This window comes from Jaculus jaculus, chromosome 4, assembly GCF_020740685.1.
Source record: "Jaculus jaculus isolate mJacJac1 chromosome 4, mJacJac1.mat.Y.cur, whole genome shotgun sequence".
Lineage (NCBI taxonomy): Eukaryota > Metazoa > Chordata > Mammalia > Rodentia > Dipodidae > Jaculus > Jaculus jaculus.
The window spans coordinates 80,009,767-80,027,000 of NC_059105.1; the positions used below are offsets into that span (position 1 = coordinate 80,009,767).

At 41.9% G+C, this 17,234-nt stretch overlaps 1 protein-coding gene across 1 annotated transcript in view; it reads left to right on the forward strand.

The window, feature by feature from the left end:
• Nucleotides 1-2,287: 2,287 nt before the first annotated feature.
• Cd302 (CD302 molecule) overlaps nt 2,288-17,234 on the forward strand; it is a 43,638-nt gene continuing 28,691 nt past the window's right edge. Inside the window, exon 1 of the mRNA XM_045148290.1 lies at nt 2,288-2,370. Coding sequence (XP_045004225.1) covers nt 2,304-2,370 — 67 coding nt within the window. The 5' untranslated portion in view covers nt 2,288-2,303. The remainder of the gene's footprint in view (nt 2,371-17,234) is intronic.

Here is a 17,234-nt window from a genome sequence, read left to right on the forward strand (position 1 = left end):
CCTGAGTCCACATCAACATGAATAAATTTTCTGATTCTCCATTCTGTTTCTGGTGCCATCTCTGTGTGACTCAGTTTCCTGTAACACCACAGAGTTGGGCTACAGGACTCTCAAAAATTAAGCTGGAGCTGAGCAGGGAGCCTCCTCCCTGTTAACTAGCTGTCATGACACTGTAAAGAGATGTGTAACTTGTTGGAGGAAAAAAGTCATCAGTGGTCTTAGCCAACAGTAGATCCGGCAAGTTTTCCAACTGGCCAGCCAGTCTAAATGTACCAACTGGTGTAATGGTGGCATGTCTGTTATGGGAGAAACCAACTGCTCTCTTATTGGATTTGAGGCCTTCTCCAGGGGAGGGAATTCATGCCTGGTACAGAAAAACTTAACCAAAATCTTATGGCAGAGGAGGTCATAAGCCATGTGGGTGGAGGGACTACTACTGTTGTCAGGCTAAATGGACATATTATGTGACCAAATGCCCTCTAAGTACTTATGAGCATATATTAATGCTACTGTCACTTTTAGCTAGAGAAGTTCTCCTTTCAGATGGTAGTGACACTGACTCAAACTTATCAAAATGCTCAGAAGTCACAGTGCAAGTTTTCAGCACTAAGATATGTCTATCATACCCTCGAAGATCCAGGGACCATTGAAGAGATGGTGAGATGGTAGAAAGAATGTAGGAGCCCAAAGAAGAATACTATCATCCAGTGGCTAATGCTACCTACATTAGACCTGCAAAATAGGAGTGGAAAAAAAATGATGATATCAAAATAGAAGACAGACTAGTTGGAAAGAAGGAGGGACACAGTGGACAGGATATATCTGAAGGGAAAAAAGGGATGGGATTATGATCATGTTATATTGTCTATACCTATGAAAGTTGTCAATAAAGTCAAATAAAAAATAAAAACACAATTAAAAAATGAAAGTCCTGGCATGGTGGCGCATACCTTTCATCCCAGCACTCAGGAGGCAGAGGTAGGAGGATCACCATGATTTGGAAGCCAGCCTGGGACTACAGGATGAATTCCAGGTCAGGTGGGGCTAGAGTGAGACAAGCTCTCTGATCACTTGGGAACTTCCAGCGGTGGGAGAGGTTTTTTTTCCCTAGGCTCAGCAGGGAGGGCTCCCTAGCCCTTACTCTCAGCATGGGTTCTTTATCCCCTCCTGCTCCCCACATGGCAGGAGCTCCTTGAACTTTCTTTTTTCTTTCCACACTTTTCCCCCCAGATCCATATTTGGTCACATTGACTCCTGAGCTACCTGTGGCCCACCTGAGCTTTTGGACTCCATGTGATGCACTTCTTCCCACTTTATTTCCTCTTACCTCCCAGCCTTCCCCTGTCCACAATCCTTTGAAAAATCTGAATGTGGTATTTTAAAAATAAAAAATTAATTAATTAATAAAATTTAATTAAAAGACTCTTGAATCACCTAGTAATCCTAGTACTGAGAATGTGGAGGTAGGGATGATCATAAATTAAGTCCAACTCAGACTGCATAGCAAGCCCTTATCACAAACAGACTGACTATTGATGCAGTAACTGGTGACAGAAAAGTTGACATGTTTCACTGCTAGAAGCCTGTGAAAAGGAGGCCATAATCATTTCATCTGAAGGAAAAAGCTGCAAGGCACCACCTTAACCAAATGATCAACGTGAACATCAATGAAAGACAAGATTGTGTCTCCTGAGCAGACTCCCTTCTAAAAAGGCATAAAGTGATTCTATCAGGAGAAATCATCTACAGATTGAACTGAGGGACGTTCTACAAAATGACCAACACTCCTTCAATGGGTTTTGATGATGAACTCTTACGGCGTAGCAGAGGTCTATTCTAGATTTATGGAATGAAGGAGACATGACTCCTCAATGCACTCTTTGATCCTGGATTGGATCCTAGAACAGAGAAAAAACTTAGCAAGAGGGACAATGGCCAAGTGTGGTAAATGCTGTGGATTAGTCAATAGCATTATGCCAGTGGTCATTTCCTGGCTTTGATCTTTGTACTGGGGTTACACAGGATGTTAACATGTGGGGAAGCTGGCTGAAGATTTACGGAAATTCTCTGTACTACTTCTGCAATATTTTCGAAAGTCTGATGTTATTTCAGCCCAAATGAAAACTTTGCAAATATTGAGAGAGAGAATCCCTTTCTGGGGATCTGGGCCGTGGGGTCATCGCTAGCTGTGACCCGGGGTTCCCCTCCCTCCCCAGGGCTGGCGATGGGAGGGCTCGGCAGAAGCGCCGCCCCGGCCCGCCGCCGCCCGCATCCCGCGGCTCCGGACGCCCGCCGCCGCAGTCATGACCCGGGCGGCGCTGCCCTCGCTCCTGCTGCCGCTGCTGAGCCTGGCCACCGCCGCCGTCGCGGGTAAGCTGCCCCCGCCGCGCGCGCGCGCGGGTCGCCGGGGAACCGCGAGTTCGAGTCCCCGTCTCGGCGCTGCGGGCGCCGATGCTCCACGCCCATCCTCCCCAGCGGACCAGAGGGGCTCCATCCCGGCCCTCTATTCGCCACCCTGCTCACCCTCGACCCGTGGACCCCGCTCATCTCGCGCCTTCCTTCCTGGTCCAGTAGGTCGAGAGAGCGCCCCCCAGAAAGGGAGATGGCTGCGGATGCAAGAGCGCCCCCTCTCCCACTGTGCATTCTCAGCGCAGACCCACTGGGCCCGGAGGGACCCCAGCCCGCTGTTTGGCTAGAGAGCAGAGGAGCATAGAATGCCCTATGGACGTATTGGAGGGTCGTTGGGGACCGTCAGCGAGATTTCCCCAGCTGGGGCGCAGCGGGAGGGGGTGCTGGGCCTGGGGGCGGGGCAGGCCCTCTCCTGCAAGCTGCGTCGTTCATCCATTGGTTGGCGTTCAAGTTGTTCAAACAGGAAAACAGTTCAGCCAAATAACCCTTGGATCCGAGAGGGATGTGTACAGGCGAAGTTTGGATTCCACTGAAAACTTGTGATTAAAATTAAAAAAAAAAAAAAGGCAAAAGCCTATGGCCTGCTGTCGTGCAAGGAACATCTGGAAATTACACGTGATCAGTCATTTCCAGAGTGACTCCCGAGGAAAACAGCCCCTATGAATGTGTTTTTTGTTCTGTAAACACGTTTTTTCAGGGAGGCAGGCATGTCAAAAATATGGTGGGGACCCCCTGGGAAAGATTTCCTTCCAAAGACACTGTGGATTGAGCAATTCCAAGAGCAAAATAAACAAGAACTAAGTGAATACTTGTGGGCTTGAATTACAGGATTGTGCAAGAAACTTCACCCCTTGAATTTCACTGCCTCTTTTTTTTTTTTTTTGTCTTAGTAAGTTCCTATTTGAAGCCTGCTGACGGGACTATCTTAAGGGCCCTGGGTACTGGAGGCACAGCATGGGGCACAGTAAGCAGCTCAGGACCGGTTCCAAACTCAAAGCTCCTTTCCTGAAAGTTGGGGCTCTAGACCTGCCCGTGAGGCGAATTATACCATCTGCTGCCATCTGAGTAGCAGCGGCAAGCTGTGCAGATTCCTCACTCCGCTTTACGCAGCACACTAATTTTGAGAGACAGGCTGAACTAGAGGGCCCGTGAAGAATGGGCTGATTCTGGGTCCTCCTTAAGCACCCCCTCACTTGCTGAGCCCCCTGTACTCCCTTAGCCCATTCCACCTACCCACCCCATGCTTTCGCGCTTCAGCCTCAGTCTAGTCAACCAACACACTCTTGGCAGACACGGAAAGGAGATCCATTTCGAGATTGTTCTGAGAAGCTGTTTTGACCAACAAGAGAGAACAAACGTCTATGGAAGGGTTCATTGCTTTGCTTTTCCTAAGTCCACTGTGGTTAAATAAGCTTTCCAGGAGCCGTTGCAGAAGAGAATGGGGGATAAATTCTCGCTGCTAATCCTCTTCTCTCGGTCGGTCGGTCGGGAGGCTTTAACGATTAATTTGGAAGTAGCATGAGCTTTGCCCTTGATTTCTACCCAGCGTCTCTACACTTCAGTAAGGCCGTGATAACACTTCATAGGGCTGTTGTGAGAGTCTGGTACCTATCACAGGCATGGTACTTCCTGGTCTCTTTCCCTTTGCTTGTGTCATAAAAAATATAGGGCAATTACTGCAACCAGAGAACACCCTAAGAGTACTGCTGTTTGTGGGCTGTTCATGTTTACTGAGCATATTTTTGCATACATGATGAGAGAGCTTGTCAAAGTTACCACAGAATTAGCTGAATACCAAGGGATTATCAAAAAAAACTGATAGTAGTGCATAAAGTATAAATTCAATGTTGAAGTGGAAATGCTGTTACTGTTTTCTACTGTTTTGAAGTTTATTAGTAAAAGTGGACTTACATTGAGTTATCAGCTCAAAAATCACAATGGAAGCTGGGCAAGGTGGTGACTGCCTTTAATGCCAGCACTAGGGAAGCAGAGGTAGGAGGATCGCTGTGAATTCAAGGCCATCCTGAGACTAAATAGTGAATTCCAGGTTAGCATGGGATAGAGTGAGACCTCTACCTCAAAAAAAATAAAATAAAATAAACAAACAAACAAAAAAATCACAATGGACAAAATATTCTGTAAAATCCTGAGCAAAAGCCAGGCATGGTGCACATACCTTTAATCTCAGCACTGGGAAGGCAGAGAGGTAGGAGGATTGCCATGAGCTCGAGGCCTCCCTGAGACTACTTAGTGAATTCCAGGTCAGCCTGGGCTAGAGTGAGACCCTGCCTCAAAAAAACAAAAACTAATAAACAAACAAGTTTCTGAGCAAGGTGCCATAATATCCCTTTAACAAGATCCCATGTAGTGGTATGTTTTGCTCACAGTGGCTGTGTCTGTGATTATTGTGATCTCCATGAGAGAGTGTAAGCGTGTACAGAAAAGTCCTCATTTCGTGGTCAGCATGTGGGTGAGAATCTAGGCGTTACCATATCCTATAGGCCTTAGATGGAGGATCCCTGTCTTCCTCCTTATGTCCTCACTTACCACCTTCCTGCCACTCACTGTGTTTATCCGTATTGACCTTCTGGAAACTCCAATGCCCTCTTTCCTTCAACACAGAGTACTTAAGTACCCCCTTGTTGGCATGCCCCCCTTCCCATACCATTCCAATCTTCACTAATATGTCTAGTGCCTTCCCTGAACACCCCCCCACGCTGTCATATCCCCATGCTTTGTTTTCAAAGCCCTTCTGAGTGTGCATTGTTCATTCATCTGTCTTCTTGCTTTGTACTGCATAGTAGGAGGAATTCCACTGTCTTGTGGGCTTTTATTTTTGTTGGGTCTTTGAACTTCGTTTTATAAAAATGGATGAAAATGTGAGTGATTTTAAAAGTAGAGAGGAGGCAGAGCATGGTGGCACACACCTTTAATCCTAGCACTCAGGAGGCAGAGGTAGGAGGATTGCTGTGAGTTCGAGGCCACCCTGAGACTATATAGTTAATTCCAGGTCAGCCTAGAGACCCTACCTCAAAAAAAAAAAAAAAAAAAAAAAAAAGCAGAGAGGATATCTGCATTACAGTTCGTTTTAGATTGTATTATTTCTGCTTGAGCTCATCACTGAATTCAAAGAATTTATTTTTGGGTTTATTTATTTATTTATTTTTCCGAGTTAGGGTCTCACTCTGGCTCAGGCTGACTGGAATTAACTATGTAGTCTCAGGGTGGCCTTGAACTCACGGCAATCCTCCGACCTCTGCCTCCTGAGTGCTGGGATTAAAGGCATGCACCACCACACCTGGCAAATTCAAAGAATTTAAATCCTCAATCTGTTTATCCCACTTTTTCTAACTATCATGGGTAGAGTACTAATGTTCCAGGGGAAATTATCTTAGATTAAATACAAGAATATTTTTGTAAGTTTAAAATGTTAATGTTTATTTTTTTCAACAAAAAATGAAAATATTATTGGGTTTTACTTTACAATTCCTTTGATTTTTTGATCAGCTTTTAAGAATTTGCTGGTGGATTACCATGGGATTTTTTTTTTATAATCATGGAAAATGTTAATAAAAATTTTTTTAAAACTTACAAAATTTCTAATAGATTAGAAACAAGAATATGTAGCCAAAGGGCTTATAGCATGTCTGAATAAAGATTATCTTGATGGTAGTTACTTTTAGAGAGAAAAACAAAGACTAAAAATTACACATCTGGGGCTGGAGAGGTTGCTTAGCAGTTAAGCACTTGCCTGTGAAGCCTAAGGACCCTGGTTCGAGGCTCAGTTCCCCAGGACCCACATTAGCCAGATGCACAAGGGGGTGCACGTGTCTGGAGTTCCTTTGCAGTGGCTGGTGGCCCTGGCACACCCATTCTTTCCCTCTCTCTTTCTCTCTGTCTATCGTTCTCGAATAAATGAATAAATAAAAATAAACAACAAAAAAAAAAGAATTTGCTGGTGGGACTGAGGATATAGCTCAGTGAATAAAGTGTGTGCCATGCAAGCATGAAGACCTGCGTTTATATCCCTAGAAGCCATGTAAAATGCCTGTCATGGTGGTACATGCCTGCAATCACAGTACAGAGAAAACAGAGTTTTATTAGACTGGACTGGTGCAGAATTTACTCAGCCAAACAAATTCGTCCGTTGTTTTTGAATTCAGCCTTACTAAAACTTTCGGAAGAGGCAGAATGCAGCCCGATTTTTATTTATTTATTTATTGCCAGAATGTAACATTAATGGCCTTTAGCCCAGGTCCTTATAGAGCCTGTCACAGTCAATTTCACATTGCTGGGAGGTAGCTAAGCACATTAGTCCATACAAATTTAACCTTGATCAAACTTTTTGGGCGTGAGCAACAGAAGGCAGCCAGCCCATATGCCAGTAGCCCAGTTCCAGCCAAGTTTTCTGTTGACTTTCTTTCACCTTAGAAAGTTCATAAGCCAAGCCTCCAAATATAATTCTCTCTGCTTCAAATTCTCATCAGAATAGCCCATAACATTTGGCTCACCACTCTGGAAGGCATCTTCAGTTGCAAGAACAAAGTCCATGCCCATTCTTACAAAACAGAAGTCCCAAAAGACTGAAATCCACATGGTCAGTTTTATTGCACAGCAACGACCCACTCTCTGGTGCCAGTTCTGTCATGGTCAGTTTTACATTGCTAGCATGAACCTTCAGACCAGACACAGTTATAGGAGAAAGAAGGGATTTATTGAAGCTTACAGATCCTGGGGAAATTCCATAATGATAGAAGAAGCTGGCCCCCTTTCACAGGTCCATTCAGACAGAAACACCACCAGCAGCACCACAAACAAGCACATGCCAAGAACCCCAGGCAGAGCTCAACACTCTCATATCTTTACAATGGAATTCCAGATCCACCCCCACACCTTAGGGCTGGACTGTAGGATCCACCCACAGTGACCCCTCTTCCAGCCAAGCAGCTGGAAATCCAAGAAGCTTTAATAAAACTCTTGAATCAACTGGGGGACATCCATCCAAACTACCACAGAACCCTATTCCTCTCTGAACCTGAGGTGTCTGTACTTTTCTTGGCAGTCTAGTCTTCCATAACCCGGCTAGAATCACTGTTAAGCTCTGCTTATAACATTCTAGGATTACTGGAGCCTATTGCTCCAAACTCTTTCATATTTCTTCCATAAACCAGTTCAGAAAGCTTAAGAAATAACCAATTCTCAGTACTGATGTTAGTTGTTACTTTTCTCACTACAGTGATAAAGCACCTGTCAAGAGAAACTTAGTGGAGGGAGGTTTATTTGGGCCTACAGTCTGATAAGATGGTCCATTATGCAGGGACAACGTGGTGGCAGGAGCACCAAGCTCCTAATCACTGATATATCAACAGACCAGGAAACATAGGAAAGAAAGAGGGCCTGGGCTATAAACCTTAAGCCCTTCCCACATATCCACTACTTTCAGCCAGCCCACCACCTCCCAAAAGTTCTACAACCTCCAAGACTTCCAACAGTTGAGTAACCAAGTATTCAAAACACAAGGGACTGTGGGGATTGTTTCACATTTAAACCATGATACATAAGGAAGCCCCAGAACTCCTGTGAAGAATTCCATCTGGTGATAAACTGAAATCTCCTACCACAGCCCATATCAACTCACCATCAATAGAAGTGTGGCTTTTTCCTAATCATCCAGCTGTAGTTCAGTATAAGGATGGCTGCAGCCCTAACAACATCTAGGCTACAACTGCATTAGAATAATCAGCCAGAATCACCCATCTAAGCTGCTTCCAAGTTCCTAACCAAGAACAACGTGTGAGATGTTTCTTATTTAAGCTGCTCATTTGTTACATAACAATAGATTGCTAGCACACCACCTAACCTATTATTTTACTTCTGCTGCTTTTGTATCTCCACCTCAACTAGAATGTAAGCTGTTAGGAGGGCAGGAACATGTTCTGTTTTTGTTCACTGTGGCATCCAAGTACCTAGTCTGACTTTTCACAAAACCCTTTTCAGATGAGTACTATTTTCATCCCTATTTTAAAAATAAAGGAAAGTGAGGCAGAGGAAAGTTTAAGTAATAAGCCCAAATCCTGTTGTGGGAGCCAGACATCTGAATCAAACCACCATAATAATGAACTACTAAATGTGGCAGCAAGAGGCTAAGGAAAGCTTACATCTCACATTTAGATAATTTTATATAAAACAATCTATTAGTTTGGTCCAGTTTGAGTGAGGAGCCCTATCATAGAGGAGAATAAATTTATATCTTTTTTTTTAAATTTTTTTTTAAATTAATTAATTTATTTATTTATTTGAGAGCGACAGACACAGAGAGAAAGACAGATAGAGGGAGAGAGAGAGAATGAGCGCGCCAGGGCTTCCAGCCTCTGCAAACGAACTCCAGACGCGTGCACCCCCTTGTGCATCTGGCTAACGTGGGACCTGGGGAACCGAGCCTCGAACCGGGGTCCTTAGGCTTCACAGGCAAGCGCTTAACTACTAAGCCATCTCTCCAGCCCTAAATTTATATCTTAGAGACAGGTATAGGTTTATCTTGAAGGTAGCATAGCTATGAGAATTTTAACTTAGAGTAACAGGTGTCTTAGCTGCTCACAAAGATGTCAGATCATGTACAGAAAAAGTTAATAAGTTGACTATTTTAAAAGGCTAATATCACCCAAAACAATTTCGGCTCTGAACTAGTAACATGTACTTCTTTACAATTGCTGCAGTCCATTGCTGAAGTTCTAGCAACAGTGATGTGGCTTCTGAGAGCTTCAGTTTTTGGTTTCTCATCTTTCAACCCTCGCTTTGTGTTTTGCCTACATGACTTGTCCCACATGGCTAGGGGGCTTTCTTCTAGAGTCTGTTGTAGTTGATGCTGAGCAGGCAAGGAGGCAACTCTTCAGAACAGTGATACATGTCAGAGCCATTATGAAAGAAGCTCCTAGATCATGCAAAATCTATTAGCCATTATGATCTGGTCATATACATCTCTATATGAATTTTTTGTATGTGACATGACATTTACAAGTGACACATGAGTATTATATTTAAGAATGAAATTAGCAACATAGGCAGTAGGTAAGGATACAAGGAATGTTTGTCTGTAGAAGTAAGAAAGAAAGCATTCTTAACTTAGATAAGAAGAGTTAACCAAAATTTCTGGAAACAAACATTCGATTTAGGTAAGGTGGAGGTGAGAAGCATAAGAAACTAGTTTTGGGGACTGGAGAGATGGTTCAGTGGTTAAAGGGGCTTGCTTGCAAAGCCTACTGCCATGGGTATGATTCCCCAGTACCCCACTTAAATCCCACAAAGTGGCCCACAAGTCCTCAGTTCATTTGCAGTGGCAGGACATTCTGGAGCATCCATTCTCTCTCTCTCCCTTTCAAATAAATAAATAAATAATATTTTTAAAAAAAGAAACTAGTTTTGAAGTAATATTTGAAATATTTTGAGCCAGGAATGGTGGCGCACGCCTTTAATCCCAGCACTCGGGAGGCAGAGGTAGGAGGACTGCCATGAGTTCAAGGCCACCCTGAGATGACAGAGTTAATTCCAGGTCATCCTGGACCAGAGTGAGACCCTACCTCCAAAAACAAACAAACAAAAAAAAAAAGAAATATTTTGAACAGTTTGAAATTGAAATATGATAGAAATTAAGAAATCAATTTTGAAGTTTACCTATCAGGTTTAAAAGTTTTCTGTAAGAAGACTTCCGGTTAAGATGGCAGCATAGGCCCCACGCCAAAGCAGCCTAGGGGGGAAAAAAACAAAAAAAACTCAGCAAAATACACACTTTTACTAAAAAGTGAGGTGTATAGGAAATTGAAACGGCAGTGGAGAAGAAGAAGAGATTCAGAGCATCCAGAGCCCGCACAGGCTGGCAAAAGTGGCCCCAGCAGGTCTGCCGACCATAGCAGTGGCAGCGCATCAGAAAGCTGCCAGACTCAGCTCGAGCTGCAGGAAAAGCCAGGTGAGGGAAGCTTCCACTCACACCAGAGCTCTCCACAAACACTAGAAACATGAAAGGAGAGCGGCAATGCACAACAGAGGAGCAGATCACAAGGTAGAAGCCATGTGGAACAGCGAGAGAACTAGAGCAGCTGTGGCTCCCTCCCCTCTCCCACTGCCTGTGCCCAGCTCCAGCGAACAGAGCAGCGGTCCCGGGACCTGGCCACATCAAGTTGAGACGACAGCGGGACCCAAGCAGGAGCAGAGTCCGGCAGGAACATCAGCAACTCCTGCCCTGGCAACAGCAGCTCCAGCGGCAGCAGCAACAGATCCAGCAGCAGCAGCAGCTTCAGCGGTAGCAGCGGCGGTCCCAGCAGTGGCAGCCACAGCAGCAGCAGCTTCAGCAGCAGCAGTAGTGGTTCCAGCAGCTGGGGTGCTGATCTGCAGGGCCACAGTTGCCAGGCTCAGTTTGCTCCACAGGAAAAGCCAGTGCCCAGCTCTACAAATCAGAACAGCAGCCCAACGACCCAGCCACCAACTTGACTGAGACCAAAACCATCCAAAAAGGTAACTGGGATTGTACCAGGGAAGGGTCTCACTTGGTCACAAGCTGACTTGCATCCCTCAACAGACCAGAAATCTTAACCTCTTTGTTGATAGAGGATCTGGTTGTTATAATAAATACTCTTGCATAAATACTCAGTGCTGTTTTTGATTGAATGTGTACAGTTTTTAGTTAAAGTTTAGAATCTACCTGTATTTTATTCCACTCAGCCTACTTGAATACTCCCATAGCAGGGACACTCAACCCCTTTGTAGATACTCTGAGAGTCTTAAAGGCTACACCTAACACCTTAAGCTCCTACCCTGAAGATATATAACATCAAATCAATTGATACAGCTAAGAATACCCAGCTAGATAGAAAATCCACGCATTAACTTAATCCAAGGTGCAAAAATATATACATTATAACACAAGAAACACTAAAAAGCAAGACAATATAAATGCATCAGAAATGACCTCCAGTGAGAATGAGTTAGAGGAAATGACTGAGAAAGATTTCAAAAGAATGATTGTAAGAATGATTGTAAATATGTTCAAAGAAGTCACAGAACAAATCAAAGGAATCAAAGAGGAAATCAAAGGAATCAAAGAAATGAAAGAAGACACAGGACACCAATTTATTAAAATAAAGAAAGCAATACAAGACATAAATAAGGAAATAGAAATAATAAAGAAAAACCAGTCAGAATTACTAGCAATGAAGAACACAGTTAATGAAATTAAAAACTCTGTAGAAAATCTCACCAGTAGAATGGATGAAGGAGAGGACAGAATATCTAAGGTAGAAGACCAGGTGGCAGATCTAATACAGTCCAACAAAGAGAAAGACAAATTTATAGAAAAGTATGAGTGGGAATTTCAAGATATTTGGGACACTATGAAAAGATCAAATATAAGAATTCAGGGCCTAGTAGAAAGAGAAGAATTCCACTCCAAAGGCATAGTAGGTGTCTTCAACAAAATCATAGAAGAAAACTTCCCCCAAATTGGGAAAGAGGTGCCAATGCAGATACAGGAAGCCTTTAGAACCCCAGCCAGACAAAATCTGGAAAGAAGCTCTCCTTGCCATATTATAATCAAACTACCAAACACACACACCAAGGAAAAAATACTGAAAGCAGTTAAAGAGAAAAATCAAGTTACCTACAAAGGCAAGCCCATAAGGATTACAGATTATTCAACACAAACTTTAAAAGACAGAAGGGCTTGGAGTGAATTATTCCAAGTTCTGAAAGATAACAACTGTCAACCAAGGTTACTTTATCCTGCAAAGCTATCCATTCAAATAGACGGAGAAATAAGGACATTCTATGACAAAAGCAGGTTAAAGGAGTCTTTGAAGACAAAACCAGCTCTACAGAAAATACTTGATAGAATCCTCCATGCTGAAGTAAAGGAAAAGCACACATATAAGGAACCTGGAAAAAACAAGCCAATACTCAAATACTAGTTAACACAAGAGAGCAAAGGTAGAACTGGAACCACAAAAAAAAAAAAAAAAAAAAGGCAAACATAAATACACACCTTTCAATAATATCTCTTAATATCAGCGGCCTCAATGCCCCAACCAAAAGACATAGGTTTGTAGACTGGGTTAAAAAGCAGGATCCTACAATTGGTTGTCTCCAAGAAACTCACCTTTCTACAAAGGATAGACATACCAAAACCAGGCAAAGATAGAACAAAAAAAGAAAATTACAGACCAATCTCCCTCATGAGTATAGATGCAAAAATTCTCAATAAAATATGGGCAAACAGAATACAAGAATATATCAAAAAGATCATTCACCCTGACCAAGTAGGCTTTATCCCAGAGATGCAGGGATGGTTCAACATACACAAATCTATAAATGTAATACATTATATAAATGGGTTGAAGGACAAAAATCACATGATCATCTCATTAGACGCAGAGAAAGCATTTGACAAAATCCAACATCCCTTCATGATAGAAGTCCTACAGAGACTGGGAATAGAAGGAACATATCTCAATATAATAAAGGCTATTTATGACAAGCCTACAGCCAATATATTACTAAATGGGGAGAAACTGGAAGCTTTTCCACTAAAATCAGGAACAAGACAAGGGTGTCCACTGTCCCCATTTTTATTTAATATAGTTTTGGAAGTTTTAGCCATAGCAATAAAGTAAGAGACACACATAAAAGGGATACAACTTGGAAAGGAAGAGATCACGTTTTCATTATTTGCCGATGACATGATTCTATACATAAAGGACCCTAAAGACTCTACTAGCAAACTGTTATAGCTGGCCAGAACCTACAGCAATGTAGCAGGATACAAAATAAATACACAGAAATCAGTAACCTTCATATATGCTAACAACAAACACACAGAGGATGAAATCAGAGAATCACTCCCATTCACAATTGTATAAAAAAAAAATAAAGTACCTTGGAATAAACCTAACCAAGGAAGTAAAGAATCTCTACAATGAGAACTTTAAAACACTCATGTGAGAAATTTCAGTAGACACTAGAAAGTGGAGAAACATCCCTTGTTCCTGGATTGGAAGAATTAGTATTGTGAAAATGGCAATCTTACCTAAAGCAATCTACACATTTAATGCAATCTCTATCAAAATTCCAAAGGTATTCTTCATGGAAATAGAAAAACAATCCAAAAATTCATTTGGAATCACAAAAAACCTTGAATATCTAAAATAATACTGAGCAACAAAAATAAGGCTGGTGGTATCACCATACCTGATTTTAACCTATACTACAGAGCCATAGTAACAAAAACAGCATGGTACTGGCACAAAAACAGACATGTAGATTAGTGGAACAGAATAGAGGACCCAGATGTAAGCCCAAGTAGCTATAGCCACCTGATATTCGATAAAAATGCCAAAAATACTCATTGGAGAAAAGACAGCCTCTTCAGCAAGTGGTGTTGGGAAAACTGGATATATATCTGTAGAAGGATGAAAATAGATTCTTCTTTCTCTCCATGCACAAGAATTAAATCCAAATGGATTAAAGACCTTCACATCAGACCTGAAACTCTGAAACTGCTAGAGGGGAAAGTAGGGGAAACCCTTCAACATACTGGTCTTGGCAAAGACTTTCTGAATACAATCCTAATTGCTCAAGCAGTAAAACCACAGATTAATCACTGGGACCTCATGAAATTACAAAGATTTTGCACTGCAAAGGACACAGTGAAAAAAGCAAAGAGGCAACCTACAGAATGGGAAAAAAATCTTCGCCAGCTATATATCTGATAGAGGATTAATATCTAGGATATACCAAGAACTCAGAAAGCTAAATAATAAGGAATCAAACAAGCCATTCAAAAAATGGGCTATGGAGCTAAATAGAGCATTCTCAAAGGAAGAAATAAGAATGGCACATAAGCATCTAAAAAAATGTTCTACGTCACTAGTCATCAGGGAAATGCAGATTATAACTACATTGAGATTCCATCTCACTCCTGTCAGATTGGCTACCATCATGAAAACAAATGATCATAAATGTTGGTGGGGATGTGGAAAAAGAGGAACCCTCCTACACTGCTGGTGGGAATGCAATCTGGTCCAGCCATTGTGGAAATCAGTGTGGAGGTTCCTAAAAGAGCTAAAGATTGATCTTCCATATGACCCAGCTATAGCACTCCTAGGCATATATCCTAAGGACTTATCCCATTTCCTTAGAACTACAAGTTCAACCATGTTTATTGCTGCTCAATTTATAATAGCTGGGAAATGGAACCAGCCTAGATGTCCATCAACAGATGAGTGGATAATGAAGATGTGGCACATTTATACAATGGAGTTCTACTCAGGGGTAAAGAAAAATGAAGTTATGAAATTTGCAGTAAAATGGATGGATCTGGAAAGGATTATACTAAATGAGGTAACCCAGGCCTAGAAAACCAAGCACCACATGTTCTCCCTCATATGTGGATCCTAGCTACAGATGATTGGGCTTCTGCATGAGAAGGGAAATACTTAGTATCAGAGGCCAGTAAGTTAAGAAGGAGATATAAAGGGAAGAGAAAGGAAGGGAGGAGGGTACTTAATAGGTTGGTATTGTATGTATGTAATGATTGAGATGGGGAGGTAATATTATGGAGAATGGAATTTCTAAGGGGAAAGTGTGGGGCAGGGGGAGGGAAGGTATTACCACGGGATATTTTTTATAATCATGAAAAATGTTAATAAAAATTGTGAAAAGAAAAAAAAGTTTTCTATAAAACAAACAAACAAAAAAAGAAGCTGGGTGTGGTGGCACATGCCTTTAATCCTGGCACTCAGGAGGCAGAGGTTGGGGGATCACCATGAGTTCGAGGCCACCCTGAAACTACATAGTGAGTTCCAGGTCAGACTTGTCCAGAGTGAGACCCTACCTCACAAAACAAAAAAATAAAAATAAAAAACAAAACAAAAGTTTTCTATAAGTCTTTAATATATATGGCAAATAGTTTTTACTTATTTGGTATGGAGATCACAAAGGTCTTAACTTTAGAAAAACTAACTGAAAATGGCTTAAGCTGGAAAAGCTAAAAGTTTTATTTATCTTGATAATTTATTATCAGTTCTTTATTTTATAGGCACCATAAAATTTTATATAAATATGCCCAGTTTTTAATCTATTAGAATAAGTTTATAGCAAACAAATAAAAGTTGACCCTATGGGAAAACATATAAGAGCAGAATTTTTGTTTGGTTTGGTTTTGGTTTTTTGAGGTAGGGTCTCACTCTAGCCCAGGCTGACCTGGAATTCCCTATGTAGTCTCAGGCTGGCATTGAACTCATAGCAATCCTCCTACCTCTGCCACGTGAGTGCTGAGATTAAAGGCATGTGCCACCACGCCCCGGCAAGAGCAGAATTTAAAAAAATATTTTTATTTATTAATTAGCAAGGAGAGAAGGAAGAGAGAGAGAGGAAGAGAGAGAGTATGGGCACACACCCGGCAAGAGCAGAATTTTAAAAAATATTTTTAAACATTTTCTTTTTTTCTTTTTTTTAAATTTATTTATTTGAGAGCGACAGACACAGAGAGAAAGACAGATAGAGGCAGAGAGAGAGAATGGGCGCGCCAGGGCTTCCAGCCTCTGCAAACGAACTCCAGACGCGTGCGCCCCCTTGTGCATCTGGCTAACTTGGGACCTGGGGAACCGAGCCTTGAACCGGGGTCCTTAGGCTTCACAGGCAAGCGCTTAACCGCTAAGCCATCTCTCCAGCCCAAAAAAAATATTTTTATTTATTAATTAGCAAGGAGAGAAGGAAGAGAGAGAGAGGAAGAGAGAGAGTATGGGCACACAAGGGCCTCTAGCCACTGCGAGCAAACTCCATGCCATCTTGTACATTTGGTCATTAGGCCCTGTAGGCAAGTACCTTAACCGCTGAGCCATCTCTCTAGCACTAAGAACAGAATATTGAAGAAAACCATTATCATATACAGATATTTTACCAAACAAAATAAATGCTTTATAAGATGGACAACATATAAACTTAGCATTTAGATATAATTTAATTATTTTTGAGCACAAGAAGTAAAAGTAGAGTAATATCTAAGATGTATTGTGGTAGCAGAATCAGACATTTTGTAAACATTTTAAGAGTAGAATTCTATTTAAGAAGACTTGAATTTTGACTTTAGAAATTTAATAATATCTAATAATATGCTCATGTTATATTCTGTTTAACTTTTTTTTATTAAGTTGAAACTTTGTATGGACACATCATGTATTGGTACCATCAGTTCCCTTCTCCCTGCCCCCATTCCACTGAGGTCCCTCTTCAGTGAGATTGTTGGCATTAGCCATGGGGCTTTGGGTTATGAGTTGTGAGAGGAGCAGTCAGTCATTGTAGGATGGGGGCCAATGTCTCTAGATATTTCTTCCCTTTTTTTTTTTTTTTGGCTCTTACAATCTTTTGCACCCTCTTCTGCAAAATTCCCAGAGCCATAGTGGTTGTGTTTCAAGTCTTCTTCAGTGTGGAACTGCCAGAAGCTTCTGGATTTCTGCTTTGATGCATTTTGAGTATCTTCAGTGTCTATTTCCATCACCCTGGCTATGGTTGTCAGACTCACCTTGGAAGCAGCAATCTTGCTCATCTTACCAAATCCTCTATAGTTTCACCTGGGTCCTGGCTGATGTGTGAGAGGTTGTTTATCTCCCTGGTTTTCACTTTCTTCTGAAAAAGAAAAACAGGTTTTCCAGTGGAGATTGAGGTCAGCATAGGTTAAATGGAATAAGCATTGTTAATTAAGAGAGATTTTGATGGATCTAGCCTCTCTTTTGGCCAAAGACTAGGAGGAACTTCTTATTGGAGTCCACTTGGTCTCCACA